General features: G+C 39.7%; 1 protein-coding gene across 6 annotated transcripts in view; it reads right to left on the bottom strand.

Annotated features, from left to right (window-relative positions):
* Positions 1 to 458: 458 nt before the first annotated feature.
* ARHGEF3 (Rho guanine nucleotide exchange factor 3) overlaps positions 459 to 11,278 on the bottom strand; it is a 293,957-nt gene continuing 283,137 nt past the window's right edge. For all 6 annotated transcript variants that reach the window (XM_078076864.1, XM_036082421.2, XM_036082425.2 and 3 more), the window contains 3 exons: positions 7,830 to 8,000; positions 4,405 to 4,591; positions 459 to 2,648 (listed from right to left, as the gene is read on the bottom strand). In XM_078076864.1, the coding sequence (XP_077932990.1) occupies positions 2,296 to 2,648; positions 4,405 to 4,591; positions 7,830 to 8,000 (711 nt within the window). In that variant the 3' untranslated portion in view covers positions 459 to 2,295. The remainder of the gene's footprint in view (positions 2,649 to 4,404; positions 4,592 to 7,829; positions 8,001 to 11,278) is intronic.

Genomic DNA, 11,278 nt, shown 5'->3' with positions numbered 1-11,278 from the left:
TGAGTGAAAGGCAGAGGCTTAACTGACTGAGCCACCCAGGCACCCCAAAACTATTTTAATTAAAGAAAAAGTGGCGTGAATTTCCAGTAAGAATTTCAAAGTGGAATTTGCCTCCTACTATTTCGTCTCAAGTTTCTCAACAGTCACCTATCCTAGCAGTGAGATGCAATACTCTTTTCCTATCACAATTATGACTTTCCACACAGTACAGATTCAAGATACAGTGGTTAAACGTGAGTAAGTGAATAAGTGAATGAGTAGAGAATGCTTGAGAAAATAGATCTTAGAAATAGGAGTTCTGCAAAAGTTGTGATAGATCAAATTGAAGCATTTATTTCAACCTGCACCCTATTTTAGAGTTGGTATTTGGGCACAACAAGCAAAAATTCCAGAAAGAACCTCCCAGGAAGACAGCTGAAATTTGACATTCGTTGGGCACATACTGTACACAAAGAAGGTGACATTTTAATGTAATTTATTTGAAATGCTTCCAGAAAAATTTAAGGCCATTATACAAAAACATTCATTTCAGTAAAACATTCACTTTCTTCCCATAGGCCAGCACTTAATGGACCTCTTGTCTCAACACACTGACCAAAGCGGCCGATGGCTCCTGCAGAGAATGATTCACTCTTTCCTCCACCATCAGACATCGGTTCTCAGCTTATGTCTGCTTCTATCTGCAGCAGTTCACTCACTTGCTAAATCAGTAACAATTTGAGAAACAAAGCAATTTTAAATAAACTCATAATAGAAAAAAAATTCACCATGTTTAAAATCTATAAATACAGAAATATGTTTTACAGGGTAAAATTGACCACAATATTTTTTCATTTTTGAAAAATAAGTAATATTACCTTGTTTTTATATTGATACATCTTGTCACACAGCTTCTTTGAATGCACATGTTAGATGTACATAATAAAATGATAACATAGCATTTACTGCTCTCTGTAAACTTGAAAGACACAGAAGATTAAAAAAAACCTTTTTGGCAATAATTTAGAATCATTACTACTAGTGCTGGTGTGGGAATAATCTTGCACAGGTCATCCTTAATATTTACACTCACAGGGAGCTTTTCTGTGTATTCAGTTAACTTTTTTTAAAGGTCGGCAGTCCACTCTGCATTGTAAATCAAGGCTACACAAAGAGGTTACTAGTTTGGCTAACTGACCCTAATTAATCATAGAGTTAATTAAAATTGGCCTATGGAGAATGTAATTATGACTCTGATCATAGCACAGAGCCAGAGACGGCAAAGTGATGACCCAAAAGCAGAGGAGGAAAATCCAAGGCTCTGGCCTTTCCCAGAAGGGCACTGGACCTTGTTTTTCTCTTAATGTTTCCCGCCTAAGGTCATGATGAAGCACTTCTTCCAAACTCTTCCTCTCACATGTTTCTGTAAACAGAGTCACTGACTCACCTGCAGTCTCTTCCTCAATGCTCCAAAATATGAGCAGGCCTTGGCACATGAAACAAAATGATGATGGGCCTTCTTATTAGCCTGCTGGGTATTCCCAGGACTTTTGAGTTCTATTCTGGTGTCTTAGGCTAGAAATGGCTCTCTAAGGCAAGCCAGCAACTATGACAGGTACCCCCCACCGCCCCGGTGCAAATGCATTTCAGGTCAAGATTCAGAGCTGGCGGCTGCTTTCATGCTGGTCCTTTCAAGGTCAGACACTGTTCCATGTCCTAATAGATTATTGCATCAAATTTGCACTTGATGACACTGCAAGGTCAACACAGTGCTTCTTCCTTTGCACAGTTAAGTGTCCAGCATCCCCAGGGATGTTTTCATGCTTTCTGGTTGGACAACATTGAACCAAGTTCACTGCAAGGACTGATCTTTTCCCGTTTTCCTGCACATACCATCACAATACACGAGTGACTTCCTCATGCCCTGTTTGCCAGGCCCTGTAAATTCCATGCCTTCGGCTATCATGTCAAAGAGCTAGAAAAGCATTAGAGAAACAAGGGAGGATTCTCTTTAAGCAATCTACATGAAACAGTAGTTTAGAGATTCTTTTCTATTTTTTAAAATCCAGCAGGACAAGTGAAAGTAACTTGTTCAAGTACCTCTCCATCCCTCCAGACACTTGTGAAATGCAATACAGGGTAAGAGTTGCCACAGACCCCAGCTTACACGGACAGATCGGCAGTTACAGTACTAGGGATAAAGATACAAGATACAAGAGACGGGGTCCACACGGTCACGAAAGTATTAAAAAGTGCTTCTCCAAACCGTCCCGTGTGTGGAATGCAAACACTGTACAGGTAAGACGCGCGGCTCTGTCAGACGTTGCTTTCGATGTACCTGCTGTTCCCACAGGAAGAGTCTGTCTGTTCCATGCGCTCACAGTCGAGGCTCACCTCGCTCGTGTCCATACTACAGTCGGACTCACTGTCCGACTGGTCCATCTGCTCAAGTTTTGTGTCTCCCTGTGGCTCCCGGCTCCCAGTGGCCGGATCTAGGACTGGTCCCTCGGGGTCCAGCACCGCGGCCTGCCCAGCAGCGCACAGAACCGTTTCTTTGGCTTGACGAATGCAGTTGAGCCACTGCTGTTTGTTGAAGGCGTCGTTGGCTTGTAGTGAGTGGGTCTGACTTTGGGAACCGTTTTTGAAACTTACTCTGAAGAAGTTTTTAACTAGAAATGAAAAATACATGTAAAAAAAAAAAAAAAAAAAAAGGTCAACGGACAGGTATTTCCCAGGCCAAAGATAACCTATATAGTGACATTAACCCCCTGTACCTAGGGCAGACATCATTAATTGATTACAAAATGTGTCCCACTGGTCCGGGACGTGGCTCAGCTCTACGCTGCGGCCACCATCAAGCAACTGGATTTCACACCCGTGTAGCTCTCAGCTGACCCTGAGGCTGGCAAATGGACATCAGTTTAAACCTGGGTGCATATTAAAATCCCCTGTGGGCTTGTTAAAAACAATGCCCGGACCCTACCGTTAAGAGACTCGGATGCAGTAGGTCTCGGGTGGGCCTGATAATCTGGACTTTCAACCACTGCCCCAAGTTAGAGCCTTTTCAAGTTTAAGAAGCTCTGTATAATACCAAACCATGCCCATGATCCTCCACGTGATAACAGTACTTGCACATATATTACCTAAATGATTGAGAAGATATGCAAAACTCAGAGCTGTTACAAATTCAGTTTCACTTTAAAATAAAAATACATTTTCATTACCTCCACAGGAGCCACGTGTATTTAAAAAAAATGGTAGCGCACAATTTGGAAGACATTTTATTTAGTTTTACCGGCGCATAACGGGCCCCGCACGACACATGCAACGCTTGGTTTGCAGAAGTGGGTGTGTTCAATCCCCTTGTACTATCCCTGGAGCCAACAGTCTGGGAACCACCACTTCAGATAAATTCAGGCTCCACCTTTTGCTCCTGGGCAAGCGCCTTGTGTATGACTCAGTGTCCTTATTTGTAAAACGTGAGAAATGAACAGGACCTATCTTGTAAGATTATTATGAGGGCTAAAGGTGGTAATGCGTGTGCTTCTACAACACCTGGTACATAGTTCGTATTCAAGAAATAGAAGTTGCCACCACCACCACCAGGGCGGACGGACTAATGAGCAGGTCAGAGGCAGTACATATTAATTATGTTGACAATATGATGCCCCTGTTAACCCAAGAGGCTCAAATGTCACTTTCTCAAGGAAGATTTCTCTGATCGTTTCCTCTAAAGCAAACTTCCAACTGTTATCCCTACTGGGCTTTAGTTCTCTTAACAGCACCTGAATATTTATTCATCATCTATCTCCTCTATCACAATGTAAGCTCCGTAAGGGGGAGGAATTTGATGGTTTAGTTTAGTTTGACCATTTAGTATACTAATGCCTGGAATGATGTATACATAGATACTCAGTAAACACTGCCATTGTAGCTTCTCTTGGTTAATTTGTTTATTAAGTCTCAAGTTAGAGAAGCCCATTAGAATAATTACAGATGAATCCTCAACCCAGGTGACCATTCTTAATCCTCTTTAGGGATGATTGCCCTGGCTCTACAAAGCCACCAGTAAGCAACTGCTATTGACACAGGGGCTATCTGGTATTAAGCATGCTTTTATCCAATGGAAGGAGACAGAGAGAGGTAACGTAAGGAGTACCTATTACGTGCAGACAGGTTCACTTGCAGTATTTTAATCCTTATAACAACCTTATAAAGTTGGTATGCATACATGCCCATTTTACAGATGGGAAACTGAGGCTCACAGAGGTGGCACAAGGTTACACAAGCAGGGAGTAATGAGACAGCATTGGAATGTAGTCTGACTCCAAGGCCATGGCTACTTCTCTCTCCACCAGCCAGCCACTCCCCCTGAACCACCACCACCAAACCATTCAACAGGTCAAAGCCAACAGCCATCCGTACTTCTCTCATTGTTGCTAAATGCCCCGCGCAGGGAGCCGCCCAGCCTCACTTCTCCATCCTGCAGGTCTTCCAGCAGAAGGTCCTTTACGGGGATCGGCTGCCGGTACAACTGATAGCAGAGCTGCTCATTGTGGGTGACAGCTCGAGTGATCACAAGCACTTCTTGGAACAGGAAAACATGCAGTTTCTAGAAGAAAAAAATCCACAGGATTTCCCTAAGCGACCGCCTAATAAGAAGTTGATTAATGGACTTCTGTGGATAAGAGGTCCCCAGGTACCAGCTTCACACTGTATTATGAACTTCTAGGCTCAGATCTACCTCCAGAACAGAAGTTGGGCATCTTGGAGGTATTTCCAGATGCACCTAGTGCCTTTCCTGGAGGATTGCCTCTCTGGGGTGCCCATGGAGAAGGCCTTTCTGCCTACAGACGTCTGCAGCCAGGACTGCCGGCTCCAAGGACATCATCATATTGCATATTCACAACCTGTGCAGACACACACAGCCTCCAGCTTCCATAAGAAAAAAATGAGAAGGGGGAATAGAATAAAGGGAGCAGTGAAGGAAAAAGAAGTGAGTACCCCCACCCCCACCCAGGCTTTGGTTTATAGCACCCAATATAATCCTAAGTGAGCATAATGAACAATAGTCTATAAAGGATACGACTGGCATATCAAAGCCTAATATTAATCTTTGCTTCCCAAACCCATAAAAACACTTGCTCCTTACGCCACAGAGCTGAGTATCAGCTCCATCCAGGCACTCCAACTCAGAACACTGCACATTCCCAAGGGAACCAGAGTGTGCTGTCGTAGCCACAAAGAAAGATGATCAAAGAACTGGTCCTTCTCAGTTATGTTCCTCAGAACCTCACTGTTCTGAAGAGGCTGTGCTTAAAAGGCTGATGACTGATGTGTGTTGTGGGCGAAAAGAAAATCTCAAAAATAAAGGCTTGTCTCAAACCACATCATGAAAGCAATTTCACTGGGTGGAGCTGGGGTAAATTGGCTCCATTCAATTCCAAGTGCTAGACTCTTCTCACAGTTTGGAAATGCTGACGAATTGAAGTGAAAAGATCTACAACCTTTCTACCTGGTTCTGGTTTTCCAATGGAGATATTTGGGAATGTGAACCCAGGGGTCTCAAAGAGGTGGAAACTCACATTAGAATCTTGTTTTGGGGCAGGAGAAGCATATTCAGCATTATCAGACAATTCTATATTTGGGAGAAAAGAAACTTGTGGATCCCCCCCCACCTACTCTGACACACACACACACACACACACGTACTTGTAGAAATTAAAGCTTAACCAAATGTTGGCTGGTGCAAATAAAACTGATAATTTTGTACTGGGTGGGAGGAGACTGAGGAGTGAAAGTTTATCAAAAGTGCATTTAAACAGAGTAAAGAAAAAATAACCAAGTTAAGGGCTTTTTTTTTTTTTTTTTTGAGGGGGCTATAGGAATAATGTTAAGACTTCTTTTGGGGATGGGGAGGGAAGGGGTTGGTCATTGTTTTATATACTAAACATTAGGGGGTTTTTTGTTGTTGTTTTTTACACTGTTTCTACTTCAATAATCCTCTAGCCAAGGTAGATAATTTGAATTCAGATTGTCTGGGAAACCTTTTAAAAACATCCCTTATTTATGAGTGCTTCTTTTAGCCCTCAAACTATCAAGCTTTTCTTCTGACACAGGGCTTTGTTCCTAAAGACTTCTATAATTCTACTGGGAAAAACAAATAACTAAAACAAATCTCCCACCCCAACTACTATCTTTGTTTTCAAAAATCTATCTGCCTGAAATATGAACTAGAGTTCATCTTTAATGCCCTAGGCATAGCCAACCAGAGAGTCTCAGTCCTTGACTGAGGGACAGAAAGAGCATAGGTCTCATTCCATGCAGTGATATATCATCCCAACCATTTCCCACAGGTCTTCTGAGAAAGAATGCTCAAGAAGCCAGAGTATCAGACATTCGAAGTCCACCAGTGTTTTCTGAAAATCAGCAAGAAGCAGAATGCAGCTTTCTAGCAATCAGGAACTCTGTAGTCAAACAAATACTTCTTCAAGCCGTGGCCCGTGACCAGTCTCAATACCTCTGCTGGACCATCAGCTAGTTGGATCCCCAGCAGCTCTGATAATGGGCGCTATGATATACACTCAGTGATTTCAAATAACATTTCCAAGCCTGCTCACAAATGCCACTCCAAAGTCCAGGTCAAAAGGTTGACTCTTAAATCATCAAAGCTTTATTAAGAACTATTCAATCTAGTTTTGGCTTTCATTCTAAGAGTTGACTAGATACTGAAGATGAAATATAATAAGAGATTCTCTTTTTTGATGGCTTTCCCAACACTGAATTTAAATATCTATTGTATATAATAAAATCTATACATTATATAAATATACATTTCTATGTATAGTATGTTTAAATTATAATATATAATAGACATATTAGCTTTAATTTCTACTGGCTACACATAAAAATAGCCTGGTGAGTTAAATGAATTTTGAGCTCTCATAAAATTCAAATCCATCCTTCCTTTATACAAATATTCATTCATTCATTCACTCACCCATTCACCTAACATTACTGAGTGCTTAGTACATGCCAGGTCCCCATAATAGGTGCTGGGGATTAACAAGACATGGACTCTACCCTAAAAGATCATAGTATAATGGAAGATACTGACAGGCATATGGTGGATAATTACAACCCACTGTAGTAAGTGCTCCAGGGAAATCTGTCCAAGTCGCTATGATAGGAGAGGAGGAACAATTTCAATATCTACTCAGGAATAAAAGCCAGGAAATTGGGCAGAGTTAGACATGAAGCCAGTTTTAAAGCAAAAACTGGTTTTAAAATGGCAGTCTGTGGATGGGTACCAATCCATAAAAAAAGCAAAGAATTTCTCATATAGCTAAGCATTTCAACTTAAGAGCTGTTTTTCCGAGATCATATACTTTTTATATCCTGTTAAAATTACCCCTTGTTTTCTGATATCAAAGCCAGAGGAGATGTTAACTGTTCTGTATTTGCTATTGAAGGTCATGATCAAATGAAATACAAAGTTGGCAACCCAAATTCTTCTTGAATGTATACTGGTAGTGAAATTTTAATATATATATATAATATATATTTTGTGAAATATATAAAAATATATATTAATTATAAGTTAGAAACACATAATACATATTATTTATATATAAATTGTAATATATGAATATATATATACAATGTATATAATTATATATATATCCATATACATATGGGATCCTATAATACAAAAGACACTGGAAAGCAATTTTTGTCTGAAGAATGTGACCCTGGGTAAGGAAGGCAGAGTAACAGGGGGCTGGGCATCAAATGGATTAAGCATTGGGGGAGGCCCAGGATGAGACCACTGAGGGAGAGTAGCCACTCACCACCCCTCGATTGTTCTTCAGTTCTCCATGACAACACAGCACTCTCGAGTTGTCGATTAGAGAGTCTTTCTGGCCTTCTTCCAAGTAAAGAAGCCGCTCTTTGTAATAGCGGCACTCAGATTCCCCAGTCTTGGTGTTGATTTCTGCCACGATTCCCTGAATGATGTTTATCTATGGAAACAAAGAAAGTATGGGGAAAGTAAGCAAACCATCCACACCAGTAAGTCCCAGGGGCTCAGCCTAGAAGGTCACCAAGATAGACTTGCATCTAATTCTGAGATTCTGTTATCCAACTTGCTGCTTTGGGAAAAGGCAAAAATAAATACATGCTTTGAATATATTGTGTCCATCTATCCACCTATACATATACACATAGATATACATATACACACACATATATATTTGTATACACATACAGGTATTTGTATTATATATAAAACTGATGTTGATGCATAATTTTATCTCAGAGGAAGAGATATAAGGTATAGCTTTTGATGTGCAGGACTCATAACCACTGAGCTCTATGTTGCACATTTCTTCAAACGTGCTTACAATGTTGAAAATACAGGCATATAAAAACTTTAGCCAAGGAGAGAAAACAAAGCAGAATGTAGTAGTCCCAAAAAGGGATCATCTTTGGGGGTTTGAATCCAGTTTCAAGGTTTCTCTATATGTACTCAATCTAACCTACAAACAAGATTTGCAAATTGGGTGTGATGAAATGATTTGGATAGCTTTTTAGTGGTAAAACATAAATGATTTAAAAAGGACAGAGAACTAGAAATGGAAAGACACTAGGTGTAATGATGGGAACTGTTTGTCTATATACATACACTCACACCCATGCCTAGAGCACATGTGAATATGTTAGGGGTGGAGGGATTTCAGATCAAGGGTGGACACACTGTTGTTAATACAAAATGAAACAAAACAAAGCAATAAGAGTACAGCACTCAGACACAATCAGTGGGCATTTATTCTGATATGTTGTTGTTCTATCATATCATAGATAATATGTCTAAAAGATATAACATATTAAAAAACAAAGAACAAGAAATTAGTTGAGTAAAAACTCAAAGACACCAACCAAAGGCAAAATGATGACTTCCTCAGCAGGGACCTCTGTCCTCTAAGAGTGAAAAGACCAGCAGTCCCATCTTTCTTGTGGTAGTATTATTTTTTAAGTTTTTATTTAAATTCCAGTTAACATAGAGTGTAATAGTAGTTTCAGGTGTACAAATGATTCAACACTTACATACAACACCCTATGCTCATCACAACAAGTGCACTCCTTAATCCCCATCATCTATTTCACCCATCCCCTACCCCCCCCCCCCCGGCAACCATCAGTTTGTTCTCTGTAGTTAAGAGTCTGTTTCTTGGTTTGCCTCCCTCTCTCTTTCTCCCTCTCTTCCTCCCTCTTTTTCCCCCTTTGCTCGTTTCTTAGATTCCACATATGAGTGAAATCATATGGTATTTGTCTTTCTCTGACTGACTGATTTCACCTAGCATAATACTCTCTAGCTCCATCCATGCTGTTGCAAATGGCAAAATTTCATTCTTTATGGCTAATATTCCATTATATATAGTTATATATATGTATACACACACACACACCCCACATGTTCTTTATCCATTCATCAGTCAATGGACATTTGGGCTGTTTCCATAATTTGGCTATTGTAGATACTGGAGTGCATGTATCCCTTCGAATTAGCATTTTTGTATTCTTTCCATAAATACCTGGTAGTGCAATTGTTGGATCATAAGGTAGTTCTATTTTTAACTTTTTGAGGAACCTCCATACTGTTTTCTACAATGGCTGCACCAGTCTGCATTCCCACCAACAGCGCAAGAGAGTTCCTCTTTCTCCACACCCTTGCCAACACCTATTGTTTCTTGTGTTGTTGATTTTAGCCATTCTGACAGGAGTGAGGTGGTATCTCATTGTCGTTTTGATTTGTATTTCCCTGCTGATCAGTGATGTTGAGCATCTTTTCACGTGTCTGCTGGCCATCTGTATGTCTTCTTTGGAAAAATGTCTATTCATGTCTTCTGCCCATTTTTTTAATTGGATTATTCATTTTTTAGGCATTGAGTTGTATAAGTTCTTCATATATTTTTGATACTAACCCTTTTTCAGATATGTCATTTGCAAATATCTTCTCCCATTCTGTAGGTTGCCTTTCAGTTTTATTGATTGTTTCCCTCACTGTACAGAAGCTTTTTATTTTGATGAAGTCCCAATAATTAATTTTTGCTTCTGTTTCCCTGGCCTCAGGAAACATATCTAGAAAGAAATTGCTACAGCTATTGTCAAAGAGGTTACTGCCTGTGTTCTCCTCTAGGATTTTGATGGTTTCCTGTGTCACAGTTAGGTCTTTCATCCATTTTGAATCTATTTTTGTGTATGGTGTAAGAAAGTAATCCAGTTTCGTTCTTTTGTATGTTGCTGTCCAGTTTTCCCAACACCATTTGTTGAAGAGACTGTTTTTTCCATTGGATATTCTGTCCTGCTTTGTTGAAGGTTAATTGACCATAGAGTTGTGGGTTCATTTCTGGGTTTTCTGCTCTGTTCCATTGATCTATGTCTATTTTTGTACCAGTATCATACTGTCTTGATCACTACAGCTTTGTAATATAACTTGAAGTCTGGATTGTGATGTCTCCAGCTTTGCTTTTCTTTTTCAAGGATGCTTTGGCTATTCAGGGTCTTTTGTAGATGCATACAAGTTTTAGGACTGTTTGTTCTAGCTCTGTGAAAAATGCTGTTGGTATTTTGATAGGGATTGCATTAAATGTATAGACTTCTTTGTTAGTATAGACATTTTAACAATATTTGTTCTTCCAATCCATGAGCACGGAATGTCTTTCCATTTCTTTGTGTCATCTTCAATGTTTTCATTAGTGTTTCATAGTTTTCAGAATACAGGTCTTTCACCTCTTTGGTTAGATGTGTTCCTAGGTATTTTATTGTTTTTGGTGCAATTGTAAATGGGATTGATTCCTTAATTTCTCTTTCTGCTGCTTCATTATTGGTGTATAGAAGTACAACCAATTTCTATATGTTGATTTTGTATCCTGAGAATTTACTGAATTCATTTATCAGTTCTAGCAATTTTTTTGGTGGAGTCTTTTGGGTTTTCTACATAGAGTATTATGTCATCTGCAAATAGTGAAAGTTTGACTTCTTCCTTGCTCATTTGAATGCCTTTTATTTCTTTTTGTTGTCTGATTGCTGTGGCTAGGACTTCCAGTACTATGTTAAATAACAATGGTGAGAGTGGACATCCCTCTCTTGTTCCTGACCATAGAGGAAACACTCTCAGTTTTTCCCCATTGAGGATGACATTCGCTGTGTGTTTTTCATATATGGCCTTTATGATTTTGAGGTAAGCTCCTTCTTTTTTTTTTTTTAAGATTTTATTTATTTATTTGAGAGAGAGAGA

The sequence above is a fragment of the Halichoerus grypus genome, chromosome 1, assembly GCF_964656455.1.
Source record: "Halichoerus grypus chromosome 1, mHalGry1.hap1.1, whole genome shotgun sequence".
NCBI lineage: Eukaryota > Metazoa > Chordata > Mammalia > Carnivora > Phocidae > Halichoerus > Halichoerus grypus.
This window is presented reverse-complemented; position numbering and strand designations above follow the sequence as displayed.